Here is a 24,667-nt window from a genome sequence, read left to right on the forward strand (position 1 = left end):
CCACCCTGGAGGAGGACTGCTAAGATCAAATGAGACCTAAGAAAAATGCTTTGAGGAGGCATAAAGCACCATATTTAGAGTCAGTTAGGGTTCAATTCCTGGGTCCGGAAGATCCCCTGACCTTCCTGGGCATGGCATGGGCCTGGCAACTCACTCCAGTATTCTTGCCTGGAGAATCCCCATGGACAGAGGAGCCTGGCCAGCTACGGTCTATAGGGTCGCACAGTTGGACACCACTGAAGCAACTTAGCATGCACGCCCACACCATTAGGAAATAGCATTTTATAAAGTGCACCCACAGGCCAGACCACAGTTTAAAAGCAATGCCCTCCAGCAGAGCCTGGCTGGAAATTCCTTAGGCTTGTGGAATGACTCCTGTCCTTCGCATACGGACCACATTTACCGTGGATGTCAGGGGAAAGGGCAGTGCCCTGTCTGGACAGCACAGAGCCCTCATGCTGCAGGCCAGCTGGGGGGCACGGAGAGTTCTTTCTTCACAGGGAAGAAAAGTTCAGCCTCCTTAAAGGGCAGCCGGTCTCGATTATCCCTGGGGCTCCGCTCTGCAGCTGCAGAGCATCAGAGCCTATTTTCCCAGCCCCACGTGTTTATTTCTGTTCCCCACAACCTCCTGTCTTTTGACTTGTTTTGCTTTGGCAGGGTCTGGAAGGCAAGATAAACACACCTAAAGGAGCTGTGAGATTTCAAGATTATGCCGGGTTTCCCCTCCTCTTGTCTCTTGAGAAGCAAAGTTCCCTGGACTTTTGGGCCCTTCTGATGCATATCCCAGCAGGGTCTGGGGTACTTAGAGATTGGTTCTGTTCCAGGAGCCCCTCATCCATTCATTCATCCAGTCACTCACTCACTCAGTACCATTTGTTGATGGCAGCACGTCAGGTTTCTGCCTGCAAGTGAGGCTACGAGTGGGAACCACAAGAATGTTGAATGCCTGTCTTCTCCAGAGCTGACTATGGTGGGGGCATGGGAGCTGGCTGAGCGAACGGTGCTAGGCGATTTCTCATGTGTGGGGGCCATGGGTCAGGGAGGCCCTCCTGGAGGAGGTGGCATTGATGTGCCTTAGAGCAGGGGCCCCCAGCCTCCAGGATCTAATGCCTGATGACCTGAGGTGGAGCCGATGTAATAATAATGGAAATAAAGCACACAATAAATGCACTTGAATCATCCTGAGACCATCCCCTCCCACCTCCCAGTCTGTGGAAAAATTGTCATCCACGAAATGGGTCCCTGGTGCAAGCGCATGGCAACCCTCTCCAGTATTCTTGCCTGGAGAATCCCCATGGACAGAAGAGCCTGGTGGGCTGTAATCCACTGGGTCGCAAAGAGTCAGACATGACTGAAGCGACATAGCACGCACGCCTGCACCATTAGGAAATAGCATTTTATAAGGCGCACCCACAGACCAGCCTACAGTTTAGAAGTGATGCCCTGCAGCAGAGCCTGGCTGGAAAAAGGTTAGGGACCACTGCACAAGACCCAGCTACTGTGAAGTTGTGTAGCCCAGGCTTTATCCTAGATCTGTCCCCTACAGCAGTGCTTTTAGCCCTGGCTGGACATTTACAACACCTACCATCTGTTCAGAAATTTCCCTTCCCCACTTTCCCACTGGTTGATCTTTTTTTAAAAAAACTTTTTATTTTATACAGAGGTATAGCTGATTAGCAATGTTATGATAGTTTCAGGTGGACAGCAAAGGGACTCAGCCAACCATATACATGTATCCATTCTCCCGCAAACTCCCCTCCCATCCAGGCTGCCACATGACATTGAGCAGAGTTCCCTGTGCTAGACAGCAGGTCCTTGATGGTTATCCATTTTAAATAGAGCACCTCCTGGTTGATTTTGAAGCACTCAGGTGATTCTTAGAGACATCCTATGGCCAGGAACTGCTGATGTCCCAGGCTCTTTCTCTTACTCCTAAAGACACGCTTTCCTGCAGCTCCAGAGGACTGCTGGGAGACAGATGAAAGGCACTTTTCGTGTGGAGAGGGAAATACTTGTCTTCAGTGTTCAGTTGGCTCTGTGGTTTGAAAATGAAGGGCCTTTGCTCTCCTCCCCGGCTCCACTTCGGAGCAGCTGTGTGACCCTAGGCAAGTTATTTGACTCTTCTGGGCCCATTTCTCCTCTGTTCAGTGAAGGTCATAATGACTAACTCATGGAGCCGTTGAGAAGAGTAAATGAGCAAAGCCGTGGTTAAAGCACTCTGCCCCAGGCCTGACATGCCGCCCCATGCAGGCACTAGGTGTCCATGAGTTCCCTTCGTCATCCATCCTTGACTTGAAATCTCTCCCTGGCAGAATCCACCTTTGTTGTCGCTGAGTTTGGGATGGTTCTAAGCCAGGTGCAGACAAGCCCCATAGGCAGTGGGTAGTTCTAAAGGGTACCCTAGCTCTCAAAACCAGTTCCAAGATGATAGCTACTAGTTGTTAAACTGTCCTCCCAGGCCCACGGAGAGGCAGAATAATGCAGCCACTCCCTCGGCTGTGCTCCCACCAGACGCTAGAGAAAGACAGTCGGCATCTTGCCCCCTCAATTATAACCCTGAAACCCAAAGTAAATAGAGTAAAGTAAGGTAGGGAATAATTGGATGAAAAAAACCCTGGAGCCATCCAGAGATGCCAGCGCCCCGTGAGTGAAACCAGATGCAGGTTTTAAAATCCTGGAATGGATTCCCCAGAGATACTGTCAAGTTCCCTTCCATTCCCAGAGGCAGAATGAGCAGCTGTCAGGCCTGATACAGAGTGGAGAGGAATGCTGTATATGCAGTGGGAGAGGGGGGCGGGTTCAAGGCCAACATTGACATTCAATGCCAAGGCCAGGGCACCTGGGGTAGACCCAGCCTGCTTTGTCTAGGACCTTGCTTTTCCTACCTATATGTCTACAAGGCAAAGAGAGCAAGGATTTGTTTTGAAAACAGAATCCCTACATACTAGATTTGTGCTGGGAGCCCCCGAGTGGCCTCAGCCCTGGCTCACATTCCTAGACCTTTCCGGAGCAGTCTTGCCTAACGAATCACATCCAGCTTGCATTAGTGAGTAGAAACTTGCTGACAGCAGGAGCCAGTCTTCTGCCTACGCCCCTGTCCCCCTCCCCTCCCAGGCTAAGAAGCCAGGAACTGAGCCCTGGGGAGAGCAGAGGAAGTTAGGAGGAGATTAATCCAATTGGAGGGCTGAGCCTGCCCCACCTCCCCCCCACTCCCCAAGCAGCAGGCTTGCTTTGCAACAAGAGTCTCAAGAGTATATCTTGGGGACTTCCCCAGCAGTACAGTGGTTAAGACTCCATGCTCTCAATGCAGGGGGCACAGGTTCGATTTCTGGTTAGGGACTAAGATTTTCCATGCTTCACTGCATGGCTTTTTTTTTTTTTAAAAAAGGGATACATCCCTGATGGGGCCACTGGTACCCAAGCCATCTCCATAAGTCATGATGTCTCAGAGCTGACCACAGGTTGCTGGGCAAAGTGCAGGCTGGTGGGTGGGGCTCACAGTGATGGTTGTCCATGACGGGCCAAGTCCTTGACATGCGTACTTGCTCCCAACCATCACCATTTCCCCCAATGTAAGGAGAGGTAAGTAGAGAGCGGTCCCATCACGTCTTTAGTGGAGCCAGAATTGAAACCCTGTTTCTAAGTCCAGAATCAGCCTCATGCCACTCTCCCCTGCTGCCTCCCCACAGGGATCACCATGCTTCCCTCCATCTGAGTTCCCCACCCAACTCAACACCCAAGAGGCGAGTAGCTAACCAGCCCTTCGATGGGTGCGTGGGATCACAGGTGCTGTCTATGGGCATTTTTGGTAATAAGGACCAGAGACTCACTGGGTCACTTCAAGTAATGTGGGTATATGGTAAGGACACCCAGGAAGACTTCAGAAGACTAGGGTTTGTAAGACTGTAGGCTTGCAGAGCTTGGAACAAGGTCTTTAGAATCCAAGACAATTCTGGTGGCCTCAGGACCAGGGTTCATGTCTTCACTCTAGTGTCTCATGTCCAACATGGCTTATTCATTCCACCTTCCTTGCTTCTTTATGCTTCTGCTCAGCTCTCTGTTACCCCTTCTAGGTTTCTGCATTATTTGTGGTGATTTGTTGTTGTTGGTCAGTTGCTAAATCTTGTCTGACTCTTTTCGACCCCATGGACTGCAGTGTGCCAGGCTCCCCTGTCCTTCACTGTCTCCTGGAGTTTACTCAAATTCAGGTCATTGAGTCAGTGATGCCGTTCAACCATCTCATCCTCTGCCACCCACTTCTCCTCCTGACCTCAGTCTTTCCCACCATCAGGTTCTTTTCCAATGAGTTGGCTCTTTGCATCAGGTGGCCAAAGTATTGGAGCTTCAGCTTCAGCACCAGTCCTTCCAATGAATATTTAGAGTGGATTTCCTTTAGGATTGACCGATTTGATCTCCTTGTGATGGTTAGAAAAGCCCAAAGACACTGTGGCGATTACCTAGAAGAAGCTGCATGTGTCAAACAGTGGTGACATCTGTAACCCACAACTAAGTGTAAAGAAGTTGTTGCTAGAGGTATCGCCAGAAAATGCAAAGGCTTCTTCATCCATATATCATATTTTGTTCTTCTTCATAGTCTGGCCTCATCTGTGCCTGAGGGGCCACCCTGTTTAACTGAGGGGCTAAGAGCATACTTGAGGTCTTGCTACAGGAGGGTAGATGAGAGCCTCATTGTCAATCCCAGGAGTGGCCTGGGTAGTGGGCAGGGTCAGCAGAGCAGGTCAGAGAATGAGGAGGTGGGTTCCATGGTCTGGTCCTGCAGCTAGGCAGAAAGCTCCCAGCAGGGCTTAGAACTATTGAAGCGCTGGAAAACTTGCTGGTGAAATGATTGAACCCTTTGATCTGGGAGAGAGCAAGGAGCCTACCCAGCCAGAAAGGGCCAGTCTCCTGCTCTGGGTTTCCTATTTCAGCTTCCTTTCCTGTGGTTACCCAGCCAGACAAAAAGTGATGCTGTTGTTTGAGGTTGTGATGGAAGGGACTCTTCTCTGTCTGCTGCCTTGTATAAAAAGGCAGATCCTGGACTTTTCTGGTGATGTAGTGGATAGGAATCTACCTGCCAGTGCAGGGGGCACAGGTTCAATCCCTGGTCTGGGAAGATTTCACATACTGAGGAGCAACTAAGCCCATGCACCAGAGCTACTGAAGCCTGTGCACCTAGAGCCTGTGCTCTGCAACAAGAGAAGCCGCTGCAATGAGAGACCTGGACACCACAGTGAAGAGCAGTCCCCACTCACCACAGTTAGAGAAAGCCTATGCAGAGCAACAAAGACTCAGAAAAAAGCAGAGGAGAATCTGTGACCCCAAATCTGGAGCTGTAGGGGAAACAGAGCAGTGGAGTGTCCCTGCTATGAGTGGTAACCAGGAAAAACTCTGCCCAGGACTTAGTGGCCAAGGGCTTGGGACAGGCTGTCAAGTTAGCAACTCCCCATTCATCCTCCAGGTGTTCAGTGAGGAGCGGTGCTCGGTGTTTCTCTTGAGCTCAGGTCTCCCAGAGCAGAGGTGGATTGTGGGCAGAACTCTTCCTGCAGATAGCAGGGTGGGGAACCCAGTGGTGGTCCCTACTCTCCACCTGCAAACCGTGGGCACATGTCCAGGTAGATTCCAGTCTGCAGAGTAGACTGAACAAGAGAACAGATGTCATATCCTCTTCACTCAGGGGGTTCCCTTTGTGAATCAAACTCAGATATCCACATGGGAACTGCTTGGGCACGGTGGGTTCTTCAGGGTTGCGTGCCAACATTTTGCTCAGGAAGGACTTCCTGGGGCTTCACTGCGGTGGAAGGTGAAGAAGGAAGTGGAGACCTGTTGGTCAAGGGCAGCTGTTAAGGGAAGTAACATGAAGTTGTGAAAGCGTGAGGACCTTTGTCCCCACCTGAGCCATCCCCTCTGTCTACTGGGTTAGGAGTGTCTGAGTTTTATTTTTTTAAGATTTTCTTTTTATGAGGACCATTTTTAATGTCTTTAGTGAACTTGTTACAATACTGCTTCTGTTTTATGTTTTGGTTTTTTGGCCCTGAGCCATGTGGGATCTTCGCTCCCCAACCAGGGATCAAACCCAAACCCCCTACCTTGAAAGGCCAAGTCTTAACCACTGGACCGCCAGGGAAGTCCCAGTGCCTGGGTTCTGAACAATCCGAACCACTGCCTTCCACCTCCCTCTATTGTCCTGTACAGAGAGAGGCATCTCCTTGACCCCAAACAGCCAGGCACACTCCATGGGGACCACTCTGGGTGGATGTCTAAGGAATTAACTCGCTGGACTTACAGGAAGTATAACGGGGCATGTGGGGTGGGGGGCATTGGGCACAGGCTGACGCAGCCTCCTGGACACCGCCTCTCATTCTGTGGGGCTGACACAGCTGTGGGGTGAGCGCATTTCCCAGTGGTGGTGGTTTGCTTGGTGGGAAAGCTTTGCTCTAGGGCAGAAACTGCTGGGAAAAGGCAGAGTTTACACCCTCTGCCCACAGAAACCCAAACCTCTTAGCAAGTCGTGACGTTCGTCTCAGGCTGGAGAGGAAGTCAGCGTTGGCTTCACTGGGGGGTTCCCCAGGCAGATTCCCGGAGGTGGCATGACAGCTCGGCCTGGGTACGGCCGGCCTCTGGCCGCCCCTGTAGCTCTTAGGGCAAAGCAGGCCAGGCTTACTGTTCGTGGGACTGCCCCTTTAGACTGTCTGAGTCCCTCATTGGGGCAGTTAGCATCATAATCAGATCAAATCTCAGCTTATGGTTTTCCTCAGGGTGGTAGCCACAGGGATGTGCTCCTGTTAGGGGGAAGAAAGGATTAAAAAATTATAGCTTAGAGACCTCCCTGGCAGTCCTGTTCTTAAGATTTCACCTTCCAATGCAGGGGGTGTGGATTTGATTCCTGGTTGGGAAGCTAAGCTCCCATATACCTCAAGTCCAAAGAACCAGAACAGAAAATGGAAGCAATATTGTAACAAATTCAATAAAGACTTAAAAAATGGTCCACATCAAAAAAAAAAAAAATCATAGCTTAGTGCTATGTTCCATAAGATGGCGCTAGATCAAAATTTGCCTCATTGATTTTTTGGGGACCTGCAGTGTCTGCTGACCCCGTGGGCAAGGGACTGCGTTCAGCCTCCATTGTAGGGAGAAGTCCTGGATCTGGGGGACCTGGGAACAAGTGACAAGGGACAGGCTTCAGTGCTTGATGAATCAACTCGTGTCTGGTGTCTGGGTGTGTGTGGGTTGGGGGACACACACATCCCTGAGACTGATGGGGGCTGTGACCTTGCTTGGCGTGTGGGGAGCATGGGGCAGAAACAGTCTTGAACTTGATGTTCTGAGCCCCATAATTATGGTTACCGTATGCTTCCAATGTTTTGAAGTTGTCCTGTTTCCAAATATTCTTTTGCCACTTCCATATACATTGAAGCCTCCTGGGAACTCTAACATTTCAGCATCCAAGTGACACTTTCCAGATTTCCTTCAGCACTCACTATAATCACATGTCAGACCACATCCTTATTTTCTCATGTAGAATGTATGGTCATCGAACCAACAGCTTGAGTTCTGGGTCCAGAGCCCTGGGGTCGTCCTACCGAAAGAAGTCAGTGTGGGGAGTGAGTAGAAGAGACAAAGGTGTAATAAGGAGGGTGTTGGAAACATTGGTAGCCATGATGCTGACTCTCCATTCAGGCTCCCAACAAAGTCACTGTCTGTGTCCACTAGACAGGACCTGCCCTCCGGGGTACATGCTATCTGAGTGTATTCATTTGTGCCTGCTTTCACTGGGCCCAGCCTGGGCACGTCTAAGTACCAGGCCCTGTATCAGGCTATGTGACCTGGCCTCAGAATTCTCCCAGTGTCCTAAAGAGTCAACAGGCAACTGTTACATGAAGTGATAAGATATGTCCGCAGCAGGGGTCTTGGATGGGAATGGGTGACCACAGGAGGCTTTTTTTGGGAGATGTGACATCCAAGCTTGAGATTTAAAGGACGTGAAAATGTTAGGCCAGAGTACAGAGCAGCTTTTTTCCTAAGATACAGGGGTCCGTGTTCTCCCTCAGCTCTTTCAGATCCCCACTCAAGGTCTTCCTTGTCTCCCCATCTGAAATGGCACCCCCTCAAGCTCCATTCCCTTCCTTGTCTTCTTGTCTATGATGGCACCTTCTACTCATCCCCTTCTCTGTCTCCAAGATGGTGCCTCCATGCTCCATTCTCTTCCTTGTCTCCCCATCCAAGATGGTGCCACCTGACCCTCCATTCCCTTCCCTGTCTCCCCGTCTAAGACGGTGGCCCCCACCCTCCACTCCTTTCCTTGTGTCCCCAGCCACACTGGCGCCCTCCATGCTCCATTCCCTTCCTGTGTTTCTGTTCTTGTCTCTGCACCATCACTACATGGCCATAGTTATATTTGAATTTGTTTCCCAGCTCTGTGACTAGTCTCCTCCGCTACAATATAGTCCATGAGGGCAGAGACTTTGTTCACGGATCTATCCATCGCTCCTACAACAGGACCAGGCTCCTAACACATGGTCAGTCACTTATTTGGCAAGATGAAGAAGTGAGTACAGTGAGCGAGGCTGGCCAGAGCGGAGGATAAGGGGGCATCTCTGAACGTCAGCTGGGCTGCCTGTACCGCACCATACTTCTTCCTGTTATTTGGACCTTGAACTCGGTCTCGCCTGCTCTGGGATGCACAGCCTCCTCCTGCCACTCTCCCTTTACTGATGACCCCACACGGAGACTGCCGTTGGCAGCCTCCTGGCCTGGCGTGGCCCACGGCCCACAGTGACAGGGTGCTGACAGAGGCGAGGCAGGTCTGGGAGAAATCAAGACTGACATTTCAGCCTCAGCCAACACGCCAGGGCCAGACGCCCAGCCCGGGCCAGGCTGTGTTTGCGACTGCTGGCTCCAGGTTGGCTTGTCATGACGGCTCCCGGGTGGTGTCTCTGTTTCAGACCTGGCCTCTGAGTCCCGCTGTGCTCATTGTTTTCCATCTGGAGGAGTCTGCTCTCTTGCTCATTCTCAGCCTCTTCTGATAACCTGGCTGGAGCTTATAAACTCATGTGCAAAGAACAGTCAGGGATGACGGATGCATGAGTGCTCAGTTGCTCAGTCATGTCCGACTCTTGGTGACCTGTATGAACTATAGCCCACCAGGCTCCTCTGTCCATGGGACTTTCCAGGCAAGAATACTGGAGTGGTTTGCCATTCCCTTCTCCAGAGGATCTTCCTGACCCAGGGATCGAACCCGCATCTCTTTCATCTCTTGCACTGGCAGGAGATTCTTTACCAGCTGAGCCACCAGGAGACACCCCAGCAGTCCTCCTTATTGGTATTTACCCAAATGAATTGAAAACTTATGTCTATACAGAAACCCGAACATGAATGTTTGTAGCAGCCTTATTCATAATTCCTTCCAAGATGCCCTTCATTGGGTGAATGATAGTTAAACCATAGTACATCCAGACAATGGAACATTATTTGGTGCTAGAAAGAAATGAGCTATCCAGCCATGGAAAAAGGAGCCTTAAATGCACATTACTACATGAAAGAAGCCAATCTGAAAAGGCTACATACTGTATGATCCCAACTGTATGGCATTATAGGAAAGGCAAAGCTATGGAGACAGGAAAAAGATCAGTGTTTGCCAGGGGCTAAGGGGTGGGGGTTGGGATGAAGGGATGGAGCACAGAGGAGTTTTTAGGTAGTGAAACCATTCTGTAGGATACTATGTTGGTAAATACAGATGACACCACCATTATGACAGAAAGTGAAGAGGAACTAAAAAGCCTCTTGATGAAAGTGAAAGAGGAGAGTGAAAAAGTTGGCTTAAAGCTCAACATTCAGAAAACGAAGATCATGGCCTCCGGTCCCATCACTTCATGGGAAATAGATGGGGAAACAGTGGAAACAGTGTCAGACTTTATTTTTTTGGGCTCCAAAATCACTGCAGATGGTGACTGCAGCCATGAAATTAAAAGACGCTTACTCCTTGGAAGGAAAGTTATGACCAACCTAGATAGCATATTCAAAAGCAGAGACATTACTTTGCCAACGAAGGTCCGTCTAGTCAAGGCTATGGTTTTTCCTGTGGTCATGTATGGATGTGAGAGTTGGACTGTGAAGAAGGCTGAGTGCCAAAGAATTGATGCTTTTGAGCTGTGGTGTTGGAGAAGAGTCTTGAGAGTCCCTTGGACTGCAAGGAGATCCAACCAGTCCATTCTGAAGGAGATCAGCCCTGGGATTTCTTTGGAAGGAGTGATGCTAAAGCTGAAACTCCAGTACTGTGGCCACCTCATGTGAAGAGTTGACTCATTGGAAAAGACTCTGATGCTGCGAGGGATTGGGGGCAGGAGGAGAAGGGGATGACAGAGGATGAGATGGCTGGATGGCATCACTGACTCGATGGACGTGAGTCTGGGTGAACTCCAGGAGTTGGTGATAGACAGGGAGGCCTGGTGTGCTGCATTTCATGGGGTCGCAGAGTCGGACACGACTGAGTGACTGAACTGAACTGATGTTGGTGAATACATATTATACATTTGTCCAGACCATAGAATGGACAATACCAAGAGTGAACCCTGGTGTAAACTCTTCACTCTGGGTGGTTACGACATGTCTCTGTGTGTTCATAGATTATAAAAAATGTACCATTCTGGAGGCAGGTGTTGATAGTTGGGGAGGAAGCTATCCATGTTGGAGGTGGGGGGTGTCTCTACCCTCTTTCTTTTTTAAGTTTTTCCTTTTTTCATTTCATAGGATATCTAGCATCACCAAATGTAAAGGGAAAAGCCAGTTCTCACATTTTTATTTAGTGCTATAATTACTAAATTTGGATTTCACCTTGATCTTGAATAAAGTGATTAAATAATGATCAGCAATTAGCAAGAATTTATGCAATCCATGCAGAAATTTGTATTAGATTTCTATTGTAGCTGTAAAAAAAAAAAATTATAGAATGCTTCATGAATTCACATGTCATCCTTGCTAGTCTTCCCTGTATCGTTCCAGTTTCAGCGCATGCACTGCCAAAGCCAGCACTGCTCCTGCTTTTCAGTTTTGCTATGAACCTAAAACTACTCTGAAAAAAAAAAAGTATTAAAAAAGGTGGAGAGAAGGGCAGGGGTGACACCATGGTTTCTGCTGGCTGCCTGCTTGGCCTTCACTGGAGCCCCAGCGTCCTCCCCACGCCGGGTGGTGATGAGGAGCCGGGGAGGGTTCCTGGGGGGCACTGCTGTGTCCAGGCTCGGGGGAGTGACCGTGACCCTGCGTTGCTCCTGGCAGGTGGCGTGGAGGCGGTGATGGTGCGGCTGGTGAACGGCTCGGGCCTGCACCAGGGCCGCGTGGAGGTGTACCACGAGCGGCGCTGGGGCACCGTGTGCGACGACGGCTGGGACAAGAAGGACGGGGACGTGGTGTGCCGCATGCTGGGTTTCCCCGGCGCGGAGGACGTGCACCGAACCGCTCAGTTCGGACAAGGTAGGGCGCCCACCAGAGGAGGATGTGGGGCAAGGGACCCGAGTCCTAGGCCTGCCCTCCCATCCGGGGTTCCCTCGACGGCAGTCCTGCCGAGTGCCACCCGGCCTCCACCTGGGTCCTTCCCACCCTGGGGGGCCCGCAGCCTCCAGCCATCCGTCTCCAGACAGTTCTGACCGTTAGAACATTCCTTCCTTCCCTCGAATTGGACCCCCTTTCTCTTTTTGTCTCCTGCTGGCCTCCACTGTTGTGGACTGAGTGTCTGTGTCCCCCTACCCCATTCCTCCCCAGCCAAATCCATATGGGGTTCCCTGGTGGCTCAGTGGTGGAGAATCCGCCAGCAATGCAGGAGACACAGGTTTCATCCCTGGGTCAGAAAGATCCCCTGGAGAAGGAAATGGCAGCCCACTCCAGTATTCTTGTCTGGAGAATCCCATGGACAGAGGAGCCTGGTGGGCTCTAGTCCATGGGGCTGCAAAGAGTCAGACACGACTGCGTGACTGAACAACAACATATTCATATGTCGAAATCCTGACCCCCAATGTGATGGTATTAGGAGGTGGGGCCTTTGAGGGGGTGTCCAGGTCACAAGTGGAGCTCTCATAATGGAACCTTAGTAAAGAAACCTAAGGGTGCTCTGCCCGCTTCCGTGAGGACACACAGGAGCCTCCTAGTCCGAAGGGGGCTCTGCCTAAGAACCTCAGCATCCGAGCACACAGGCACTCTGACCTTGGACTTGCATCCCCCGGATCTGTGAGAAATAAACATCTCTTGTTTACAAGCCGCCCAGTCTGGGCCCATGAAGACAATCGCGCTCACTGAAGCGCTCTTGTGAAATCTGTTGTGACAGCTGGTGGAGAGCAGCCGATTGACCCCAGCATCCTGGCCTCTGGACTGAAAGGCCCAGTGCGCAGGGAGTTCAAAGGGTCCAGCTCCACAGACGACAGCCCACCGGGGGCGAGTGCTTCCCCCCACCTGAAGCTGTGCCCTGGGTCTCAGCCTGTTTTCTGCAAGGAAAGCTGCCATCTTTGTTTGCAGGCGAAACAGAAGTGGGCAATCAGTCCTCACTTTCCCATTTTCGGCTCTGATGAGGACTTCTCCCTAATATGTGGAAGCAAGACGTTTTAGGGGGAAAAGTCATACATTCTTTTAGAAAAGCCGCACTAGGCCACTTGACTGTCATAGGAAGGGTTAGCCTAAAACTCTTCCATCCTCCCTTGATTTAAAAAAAAATGTTTTCTTTAATTATGAAAGTCTGATAACACTTTTACAGAAGACTTGGAAAATACAGAACCAGGTTATATATAGTTCTACTTTATTTTTTAAAGTAGATAAATTAAGATGTTTAGTTGGAGTTTCAATATCAACCTCTCAAAAATGAATAGAACAAATATTCAGAGAAGTAGAAGGATATGATAGATCTGAAAAGCACTGTGAAACCAATTCAACATAATTAACATTTATACAATTTTCACACAAAAGTAAGATACAAATTCGAGTTCCCATAGAATAAAAACTAGGAGACACTGGAACATATCTGGTTTCCCTTATTGCTCAGACGGTAAGGAATCTGCCTGCAATGCAGGAGATCCTTCCTTGATGTTTGTATCCTACGGCATGAGGGGAAGCCCTACAATTGTCACTCAAGCCTTTTTAAAATTAATTTTTACCAGAGTATAGTGGCTTTACAATGTTGTATCGATTTCTGCTGCTGCTGCTGCTAAGTCGCTTCAGTCATGTCCAACACTATGCAGTCCCATAGACGGCAGCCCACTAGGCTCCCCCGTCCCTGGGATTCTCCAGGCAAGAACACTGGAGTGGGTTGCCATTTCCTTCTCCAATGCATGAAAGTGAAAAGTGAAAGTGAAGTCGCTCAGTCGTGTTCAACTCTTCGCGACCCCATGGACTGTAGCCTACCAGGCTCCTCCATCCATGGGATTTCCTATTTTATGTATAGTATCAATAGTCACATATATGTCACTCATGCTAAGTCACTTCAGTCTCGTCCAACTTTTTGAGACCTACAGACTGTACCCCACCAGTCCAGGACAATCCTCTGTTCATGAGATTCTCCAGGCAGGAACACTAGAGCAGATTGCCATGCTCTCCTCCAGGGGATTTTCCTGATCCAGGGATCGAACCTGCAAGTCTTACATCTCCTGCATTGTCAGGCAGGTTCTTTACCACTGGTGCCACATGGGAAGCCCTTATATATGTCAGTCATAATCTCCCAATTCCTCCTACCCACTCCTCTTTCCTTCTTGGTATTCATACGTTTGTTCATTACATCTGTATCTTTATTTCTGCTTTCAATAGGATCATCTATACAATTCTTCTAGATTCCACATATATAAAAATATCATATATTAATGCCACTGGAGTCTTTAAATCAGGCGGTGGAAATCCAGACTTGATTCTATATTTGCATCAGATTTGCACCATTAAATATGAATATGAAGTGGCTCAGTTGTGTCTGACTCTTTGCAACCCCATTGACTGTAGCCTGCCAGGCTCCTCTGTCCATGGGATTTTCCAGGCAAGAATACTGGAGTGGGTTGCCATTTCCTTCTCCAGGGGATCTTCCCGACCCAGGGTTTGAACCTGGGTCTGCCGTGCTGCAGGCAGACTCTTTACTGTCTGAGCCACCAGGGAAGCCCTAAAGGTGAACTGTGGCCCGACCTCCCCATCATTGTCCAGTAACTTAGGTCATGTGATATTTGAGACCTGGGCAGGTAGGCAGGCCAGGTGTTACTCACAGGTCCACAGAGGGAAATGGGGCTTCCTGTCCCAGCTGCACTTCCTTCTTCCCACAGCAGCTTCTGGCTCCTTCCATGGGCAGGCACTAGGCTCAGCGCAGGGATGTGGAGTTGTTTCTGACAACATAGTCTCTGACCTCAGCATGTTCAGTTTAGGGGGAGGCGGACATGTTCACAGATTCTAAACAGCATGCAAAGGGCTCGCCTGCCCTGCCAACTGTGGGGCGGGGCGGGGCGGGGGATGCCCACCTCTCCTGGCAGAGGGCGGGTTGCACCTCAGGTCCAGATGCCCCTCTGACCACAGATTCCCTTCAGAGAGGTGCCCAGACTCCTGACCCCAGTCGGCTCACCCTCAGCCTCATGGAGTTCCCCAGGCTCCCGGCCTCAGCCCCGCCTTCCATAGTCTCTGTTTCTCTTACAGATGTGCTTTCTGTCCTTCCAGGCAGGACTGCAGACCTGTCCCTCCCCTTCCCCTCACCCACTCCCCTGTCCCTCCTCTGTTGAGTCCCTGGGTCCTACAGATTCTACCCGTGTCGACCTCTTGGGCCCTTGACTCTGTCCCCTCCTCTTTGTTCTCACCGTTCTTGCCTTAGGCACTCAGGCTGGGTAGAGCAGTGGCTCGGAGCTCAGGCTGTAGGTCAGAGCCTAGCTAGCATCCCATATCTGCCACTTACTGGTTGGTGTCCTGGAGCAGACTTCCTCACCTCCCCAGGCTTCAGCCCTCCCACTTTTGCAGGAGGATGGCAATTGAAAAATGAGATCATGTATGGCAAGCAATAGCCCAGCGCAGGCCCAGGTGCAGTCATTGGCTGCTTGTTGGGAGGAGGTGGGGCACCCTCCTGGAGCTCTTTCCCGGATGCCCTGCTCCCCACCTCCTCTTCCAGGCCTTCCTCTTCCTGCCTACCAGGGCTCTTTCTAAAACGGTCTCCTGCTTGTCACCCCCCTGCTCAACGCTCAGTGGGTCTTTACTGCTCTCAGGATCAAGTCCGGTTTCTCAGCTTAGTGCAGCAAGGTCTGTCCTAAAGTGCCTCACTCCTCAGCGGAGCATCCTTCAGCCACATGCACCCAGATGTGAGCTCTGAGCTCATACAGCTGTTTTCGATCTCTGTGTCCTATTGCCTGCTCTTTCTCAGGTTTGCAATACCTTTCCCTCCTCTTCACCTAGTTAATTCCTTTTCAGTTTATTTGCTATTGTTCAGTCGCAAAGTCGTGTCTGACTCTTTGCAACCCCAAGGACAGCATTCCAGGCTTCCCTGTCCTTCACTATCTCCTGGAGTTTGCTCAAATACATGTCCAATGAGCCGATGATGCCATTCAACCATCTCATCCTCTGTCATCCCCTTCTCCTCCTGCCTTCAAGCTTGCCCAGTCAGAGTCTTTTCCAATGAGTGATAGGTACTGCATAAAGTGGCTCCAATACTTTGGCCATCTGATGGAAAGAACTGACTCATTAGAAAGACCCTGATGCTGGCAAAGATTGAAGGCAGGAGGAGAAGGGGACGACAGAGGATGAGATGGTTGAATGGCATCACTGATTCGATGGACATGAGTTTGAGCAAACTCCGGGAGTTGGTGATGGACAGGGAAGCCTGGCGTGCTGCAGTCCATGGGGTCGCAAAGACACAACTGAGCAACTGAACTGAACTGAAAGTGGGAGGGAGGAAGGAGGAACCGGAGGAGAGTGCGAGGAGAGAAGGAAGGAAGAAACTTTTGTGCCTGCAGAATCTGCATCCTCCCCGAGCCATACAAGAAACTGCCGAGCCTGGCATGCTCTTGGTGGTTTGGCACCATAAAACTTTTCCTGGCCAGGGCTCAATAATTAAATGATCAGTGTCCCTGGGAAAAAAAACAAGGAAAGACCCAAGTGAGAAAGACTTGGAGATGATTTTTTTTTTTTAATTTTAAATTGGTCCAAGAGCTGTTGGAGAGGGAGGGAGTGCAGTTGGAGAAGATGGAAGTGATGGCTGGATCAGGGTCCAGAAAGAGATGGAGGGCGTGAGACCAGGGCAGCACCCAGGGAACTGGTCCTGGACCCACTGAGAAAATCTGTGAAACATGCAGACAGACAAAGGAGGTGAGGATGGGTACAAATGCAGGTGGATTTGTAGGTGGGGGTGGATGGATGGATTGAGAATGTCCATTCTAATTATATTATTATTAGCATTTTTGCTCTTTTTTTTCTTAAGATCAAATTTAAATACTGGGAGGTAGCTTAGTGCAAGGGTCAGCAAATATTAAAGGGCCAGCCAGAAGTAAATATTTTAGGCTTTGTGGGCTAGATGGTCCGTCTCACAACTATTCAACTCTGCAGTTGTAGCACCAAGGTAACTACAGACGAAAGTAACTGCAGTCTACAAGGTAGATGTTCCAATAAAACTTTATTTACAAAAGCAAGAAGTGGGCTGAATTTGGTTTGCCACCTCTTAGTGATCCATAAAGTGCACTGTATATGTGCTTCTGTAAGGAACAGGGACTAGACTGGCTGGACATCAGAGGTCACTATCTCCTCCTCCCGTAATAGTTGTGAGACAGGTCTGCTAACCTTTCTGGGGCCTCAGTTTTTCTTTCTCTTAAATATCTATTTGATAGCTGTCCTGCCTGCCTCTGTGTGGTGCTCTGATGGCAGCCCATAGGGGTCAGTGTAACTCATTCCTTCTATTAATATTACTCTAAATAAACATCAAGCAGCTCAAATGTTAGTTCCATGAAGCAGAGACTTTTTGTTTTTTCTTGTTTTGTTTTTGTACTATTTTTAAAGGTGACTTTCCCTTTACACTTATAACAGAATATTGGCTATAGTCCCCGTGTTGTACAATACATCTTTGTAGCCTATCTGACCCCCAGTTGTTTGTACCTCCCAGTTCCCCATCCATGTGTTGCCCCTTCCCCTTCACTACACTACTACTACGAAGTCGCTTCAGTGGTGTCCGACTCTGTGCGACCCCATGGACTGCAGCCTACCAGGCTCCTCCATCCATGGGATTCTTCAGGCAAGAACACTGGAGTGGGGTGCCCCTTCCCCTTCACTGGTACCCACTCATTTGTTTTCTGTACATATGCATTTTGTGGTATAGTCGTTAGTTTGTTGTGTTATCTTAGATTCCTCCTATACGTGATATCATAAAGTATTTGACTTTTCTGACTTATTTTGCTTAGAGTAATGCCCTCCAAGTTCATTCATGTTGCTGCAAATAGCAAAGTTTTGTCCTTTTCTGTGGCTGAGCAGTATCCCATTGTGTATCTAATATATACCGCATCTTCTTGATCCACTCCTCTGTTGATGAACACTTCGGTTGCTCTCCTATCTTGGCAACTGTATAATTACAGTGCTGCTGTGAACATTGGGGTGCATGTATCTTCTTGGATTAGTTTTTGTTTCTTGTGGATATGTACCTGGAAATGAGATTGCTAAATCATATGGTAATTCTGTTTTTCGTTTTTTGAGAAACCTCCACACTATTCTCCACCAATTTATATTCTTAGCAGCAGTGGGTTTTTAAAAAAATCATTTTCTGTTCACTCATGTAGCCCAAACACCCAGAATAGCACTGAGCGTGGAGTAGATGCTTAAATATTTCTTGAATGAATGAATGATGAGAATAAAATAAAATCTCTGCTTACTCATCCCAACCATCCCCTCACATTCCAACAGCCCCTAAGGCTCCAAGTGTCAGAAGACCTGGCCTCTGGTCCCAGTTTTGCCTCCATAAGATAAAACCTCATCGTATAGCTTCAGTTTTCTGACTCTAAAGTGGGGGAACAGAGAACCCCCTTCCTGCTTCCTAATGGGGCTTGTTATGGAGTTCACAGAGAGAACCAGCATGGAGGAGCAGACCTAATCTAGAGCAGGGCTCTCAGACTCGAAGGCATGCTGACTGGTGGAGATGCTGTTAAGATACAGTGTGTTAGTCGCTTCAGTTGCGTCCGACTCTTTGTGACTGTAGCCCACCAGGCTCTTCTGTCCATGGGATTCTCCAGGCAAGAATACTAGAGTGGGTTGCGTGCCCTCCTCCAGGGGATCTTCCCGATGCAGGAATCAAACCCAGGTTCAGGTTCCACTGGGCGCAAGACTCTGCCATTGCTGATGAGCTCCTGGGTGATACTGACTTCCTGGTGCTCAGGCCACACAATGAGTGTCAGGTGTTAGCTCTCATGGATGTCAAATGACACAATGATTGGTACCTGGATTCATGAGAGTTCTAGCCTCTCTGACACGCGGGGAGCAGAGATGATCTGCGAGTTCATTGGCCCCTTTAGTGATGTCCCAATAACTGCAGATATGAGCATTGCTGATTTAACAACCCTGTCCTCATTTTCGGAGAAGGCAATGGCACCCCACCCCAGTACTCTTGCCAGGAAAATCTCATGGACAGAGGAGCCTGGTGGGCTGCAGTCCATGGGGTCGCGAAGAGTCAGACACAACTGAGTGACTTCACTTTCACTTTTCACTTTCATGCATTGGAGAAGGAAATGGCAACCCACTCCAGTGTTCTTGCCTGGAGAATCCCAGGGACAGAGGAGCCTGGTGGGCTGCCGTCTCTGGGGTCGCACAGAGTTGGACACGACTGAAGCGACTTAGCAGCAGCAGCAGCAGTCCTCATTTTATTAGCTCTTCCATGACTGAACATTAGCTAGAACTCCCTAGCCAAACCCCAACTAGAGTTTGGAGTTTCATGATCCTGTGTACGCATTAGGACTGGTAACCTTGGGCCTGTTTTGTATTTGTCAGTCTCCTTCATTTGCTGCTTTATTTGTTTTGGGTGTGACTAATCCCACGGAGCTCTTGGGTCTGCAACCTTTTCCTGGGTAATTTGTAAACTGATGTGTTTTCCAGGAGACATTTAATCTGAGAATTTTTGCTCAGCCTCAAAGGGCTTATTGTGTAAGAGGCACACTGTATCCGGCCAGGGAAGAGGCTGTGATGAACAAATAACATTAACAAGGACAGCAGAAAGAGATCTCTCCTCCCAGCTCTGTCCCCTAGTTCACTGCTCGGCAATCCCTTGAGCAGATACCGAATATCTCAGCATAACAAAAATATGTCCAAACCACTAAGTCCTTGCAATCAATTTGTTGTTGTTCAGTCGCTCAGTCATGCCCGACTCTTTGTCACCCCATGGACTGCAGCATGCCAGGCTTCCCTGTCCTTCACCATCTCCTGGAGCTTGCTCAAACTCATGTCCATGGAGTCAGTGATGCTATCTAACCATCTCATCCTCAGCCGCCCGCTTCTCCTCCTGTTGTCAATCTTCCCCTGCATCAGAGTCTTTTCCAAAGAGTTGGCTCTTTGTATCGGTGGCCAAAATATTGGAGCTTCTTACTGGGCAGCAAAATGGTTTAGTTGTTCCCTGGATGCTCTTTCCCGTGCAGTCCAAGGGTGAGTGACAGGTTTTAAGGATTTTAATACTCAAAGAGTCGGACATGATTTAACAACTAAACAACAACAATACTCGACAATTCCTCTAAAAGGAGAGGTTGTCTAGCTGCCGAGTGACGGGACAAGGAGGCATGGTGCTAGGATCAGATGCTAGGATCCCTGAACTGCCTTTCATGTAGGGTTTTGGTGCATTTCAAAGCCCTTTAAAATATAGGAACTATTACTTCGTTTGGGCTTCCTTTGTGGTTCAGCAGTGAAGAATCTGCCTGTGAAGGCAAGAGACTCGGGTTCAATCCCTCGGTCAGGAAGATCCCCTGGAGAAGGAAATGGCAACCTACTCCAGTATTCTTGCCTGGGCAATCCCATGAATAGAGGAGCCTGGTAGGCTACAGTCCATGAGGTTGCAAAGAGTTGGATACTACATAGCGACTAAACGACAATTACCTCGTTTAACCTGCCCAGATTGACATGGTAATATTGGAACGCAGTTTCTGACCTTCAACCCCATGATTTTTGGTACCAGCTCTTGAACATAACAAGTAAGTTTACCCAGTAGGTTCTCAGTTTACTTAGCTTCAGCACCAAAAGTCTCACGTCCTGGGAATCCCCTCCCACTTTTACAACTGAAATGGTCCTCCTGGGTGGGCTGAGACTTGAGATTTGTCCTACTTGTTGTAAAGCCCCATTTCTGCTGTACCAGAGAAGGCGATGGCACGCCACTCCAGTACTCTTCCTGGAAAATCCCATGGACGGAGGAGCCTGGTAGGCTGCAGTCCATGGGGTCGCTAAGGGTCGGACACGACTGAGCAACTTCCCTTTCACTTTTCACTTTCATGCATTGGAGAAGGAAATGGCAACCCACTCCAGTGTTGTTGCCTGGAGAATCCCAGGGACAGGGGAGCCTGGTGGGCTGCCGTCTATGGGGTGGCACAGAGTCGGACACGACCGAAGTGACTTACCAGCAGCAGTAGCAGTGCTTCTCAAACTTCAATGCAGGACCACTTGGTTCAAATGGTTCTGGTTCAGTAGGTCCTGGGCAGGGCATGAGGCTGTGTATTTTTAACAAACTCTGATGCTACTGATCTAGGATCACACTTTGAGTAGCGAAGCTCTAACCTAATGACTCCATGGGCGATGGGAGCCCTGAAGCTCAGGCAGCATTCCAGAGGGCTCCCGAGTGAGCTCCCACCATTAAAGATGTGGCTTGGCCATCAACCCAGAGAACCCACCAGAACATGGTTGATGGCCCTGCCAGTTCATCAGTGGGGGCTCCAGGTGACTTCTCCCCTCCCCGCTGACCTCTCTGACCCCAGACAAGCCCTCTCCACTCCCTTGAAGCCTCACCCAGCTGACCTATTCCCTTGACGTTCATTGAAGACCTCAGTGCCAGGTCTGTGTATCTTGAGACTCGGGTATAATCCTGGGAAAACCAACTAAAGGCTCCCTGTATGGGCACCTTCAGACCATCAGGTTGGTCCTCCTAAGAGCTGAGTGAACAGGGCAGGGTGAACAGGTGGGCAAAACTCAGCTGGATTGTCTTAGGGACCTTGTATTTTGGGAACTGGCCTAGTTTGTTACTGAACTGTAACCTAGCTTATGCTTACTGATGCTTCCGCCTGTCATAACATATATGTCTGGTGATATTGTTAATTTCTGAGATCTGCTGTCATTCCAAGGACCACTGTTTGACACTCATTGTGTGAGACTATCAGCTTTAAATTTCAAAATACTGGAGGTGATGTTGACACTGAGATATTTGGTTATGGGGTGCTGGATCTGTCTGAGTTAGATCTTTCTGACATTGTCCCTCTGATTATGTCTTGTCTGAATATTCAGCAGCAAAGGCTGCAAGATACATCTCAACAGAGGGGACTTCCCTTGTGGTCTAGTGGCTAAGACTCTGTGCTTCCACTGCAGGGGGCACAGGTTTGACCCCTGGTCAGGGAACTAAGAGCCCACAGGTTATGTGGCATGGCCAAAATCTCAAAAGCTATTAAGCATCTTGTATAAAGTGTGGGCCTGAGAGGCAGCAAGACTTGGGCTTGAGTTCAGACTCTGCCACTTACAAGCTGAGCAACCTTGCACCAATTGCTTTCTGAACCTTAGTTTTTCCATCTAGAAAAAGGGTTATTCATGCCCATCTCACAGCACCACGGTGAGAATGGACGAAGATCATATGTTTAAGAAGCCCGACACATAGGAGCTGCTCAGTGAATACCAGCATGGTTATTGTTTAGTCGATAATTTGTGTCTGACTCTTTGTGACCCCATGGATTGTAGCTGACCAGACTCCTCTATCCATGGGATTCTTCAGGCAAGACTACTGGGGTGGGTTGCTATTTCCTCCTCTAGGGAATCTTCCTGACCCAGGGATTGAACCCACGACTCGTACATCTCCTGCATTGGCAGGTGGGTTCTTTATCACTGAGCCACCAGGGAAACCCATCCTCACTGTCCATTATTTTTATTCTGCTTTCAAGAAACTGAGCCTAGAGAAGACGTGTTGGTCTTGGTGGAGTGGAGAAGGCAGGGGGAACCACTCAGTTAGAGAATTGACAGCAGATCTCGGGACAGACAGCGTGCTCCCGTCTGTCCTGCACTCCTGCATCTTTGCTAAGACATCGTGTCCACTTGTCTCCACAGGCACAGGGAGAATTTGGATGGACGATGTCGCCTGCAAGGGCACCGAGGAGAGCATCTTCCGCTGCAGCTTCTCCAAGTGGGGGGTGACAAACTGCGGGCACGCTGAGGATGCGGGCGTGACGTGCAAGAGACACTAACAGTGGGCACAGCCCGAGGTCCCGGCCCAGCTGCTGAGCCTCCTTCCTGCATTCCTGGGGTGGGGGCAATGCTCGGGGATCCCCTGGCCACGCCTCTGCCCTCCATGCCCAGCCCAGCACCCCCAGACCTCTGTAATTCCCATCCCAGGACCACGGTGACCTGTCACCCTCCTCCTCTTGGACATCTATTCCAAAGCACAACTCTGGGATCCACTGCCTGTCTCTCCCTTCCACCACGGTTCCTGCATGGAGCCCTGGTCGACTGGATCGCCTTTTTCCAGAGTCTTCTAAACACCGTGCCCTCAAGGCTACCTGTCCATGTTCTCTGTGGTCTGTGAGTTACAGATGGATCCTGGCGACCAATGCAGCAGTGAAGATGGGTAGGAGGCATCCCAGGTCGATTACTCTGCAGATCATTCCCAAACCTCAGGCCAAGAGTTTTGACCAGCAAGAGACGATACTGAGTGATTCACCTTCCCCTCTTTCCTCTGCCTCTGCACAGCGTTTGTTAGTTTGGGAAAGTGACATAGAGGAGGGGCGGTTCTAGGAGTGAGAGGGAGATGCCAGCCTTCTGCAGGAACCAGTCTGGATTCCAAGAAGGCAAGTGAAAGGAACATTTACTGAGTGACTGCCATGTGTGCTACATAATATCTTGGGTGCTCAATTCATGTATCACTTTGCAGCACTCCTGCAAGTCATGCTGGCTTGGGTACCACCTGACCTCCAGGTAGCACTCGACTGACCCATTCACCTAGCCTATCAGTCAGATGGAGAATGAGACCATTGTTTCGACCTGAACTCTCATTATGTCTTTGCTTAGACTCAAGCAAGAAGCTGGGGTGCAGCACAAGTTGACTAAAAGATTACATACTCCAAATCCCATAGGGTATAAGTTCAAGGTTGGATGTGACTGGCTTCCAAGGCAGCCATCCACATAGGAGGATGGATTTAGAGGGTGACATGGGAGCTATCTGGGCTAAACCAAGGCCAACCCTCAGTCATCTGGCAATCAGGATTAAAGCCACGTTGCCTGTGTCTCAGAGCTATCTGGAGGCGATGATACAGAACCTTCCAGGCCTCTTTGGGTGTCATCCTGTGGTCAAGAAAGCACATGTCCTGATGGAGCCTATAAGACTGGAAGGAAATGCGGATTCCCTACTACATCTAGGGGAAGAAGAGGCTGTGGGCCTCTGGGAGCCCTCAGTCTGCACCCCTTTCCTAGTGATGGGGAGATCAGAGTCTGCTTTTGACATGAGGAGCAGGTCATGCTGGGCATTTCTGTGTTCTAGGCCTGGGGAGCTTCATGGTAGCAAGTGAGCATAGGCCCAGAGACCTTGGGGGAGTCACAAACTCAGACACGCCTCAGATCACAGTCACCTGTCCTACGTGGTGGGCATCGCCTGCCTGGGGAACGCGAGGGCTGGGACCCTCTGGGGATGAGACCAGCAAAGCTCCTGGCTGACAACTAAACCAGTACATGCTATTGGTTGTTCTTTGCTTATAATATGCTTATTATCTGCTATGTTTACATAACATGCATGTACTCATGCATCTTTTCCCAGAGCCAATACATGTATGCATATATGAACACGGCACTCTTTACTACATAGCTCAGTACATCGCAAAGTTTGCATTTTAAAAAAAGAAAATACTCAAGGTGGAAGAATGTCACATTAAGTGAAATAAATCCCTAAGTTTGTTCTGACAAAGAATCCAGTTATCCCAATGAAGACCCATGTAACTTTCTTACCTGGTCTTTTCATTCGGGAAAACATAAGTCTTGCTTTACATCAATGAAAAACCATGGTGATATGTGTTTGAACTTTAAAAGCAAAGTCTACTAGTTTACATTCCTACTTAAAGGGACGTGGAAATAGCCATGATCCTGTATTTCAGGGACTAAGGGAAATTAGGCCAGGCCTAAAATACATTAGACCTTTTGTAAGAATTTCAATAAAGCTGAAAATATGATGCTAACAAGTTTCCCTCACATTTTTTCTCATGAAAACCCAGTGAGCATGGGAAGGAGGCGGGCAAAAATTGGATAGGTCTGATCATTTTTCAGCAGGAATTGGTAGAATGGACAGCTTATGAGAAGCTGCCTTAATACTTCCAGAGGACGATAAACATAGTCTAGACCAAGAACTTGATGGCATATGAAGTCTTAAGTTACCTATTAGGTAACCTAAGGAAAGGGTCTCAAGCAAAAGAATGATAATCAAGACCCAGGTTATAAGAGAATTGCTTTTGTATTCCTAAAGGAAAGTCCACCTGTCAATTTCTCACTTCTC

General features: G+C 49.3%; 1 protein-coding gene and 1 pseudogene across 1 annotated transcript in view; one reads left to right on the plus strand and one right to left on the minus strand.

Annotated features, from left to right (window-relative positions):
* Positions 1–24,353, plus strand: part of SCARA5 (scavenger receptor class A member 5) — a 134,575-nt gene extending 110,222 nt beyond the window's left edge. Inside the window, exons 8-9 of the mRNA XM_027549047.1 lie at positions 11,272–11,466; positions 22,240–24,353. Coding sequence (XP_027404848.1) covers positions 11,272–11,466; positions 22,240–22,376 — 332 coding nt within the window. The 3' untranslated portion in view covers positions 22,377–24,353. The remainder of the gene's footprint in view (positions 1–11,271; positions 11,467–22,239) is intronic.
* Positions 10,935–11,028, minus strand: LOC113897946 (annotated as a pseudogene).
* Positions 24,354–24,667: the final 314 nt, after the last annotated feature.

This window comes from Bos indicus x Bos taurus, chromosome 8, assembly GCF_003369695.1.
Source record: "Bos indicus x Bos taurus breed Angus x Brahman F1 hybrid chromosome 8, Bos_hybrid_MaternalHap_v2.0, whole genome shotgun sequence".
Lineage (NCBI taxonomy): Eukaryota > Metazoa > Chordata > Mammalia > Artiodactyla > Bovidae > Bos > Bos indicus x Bos taurus.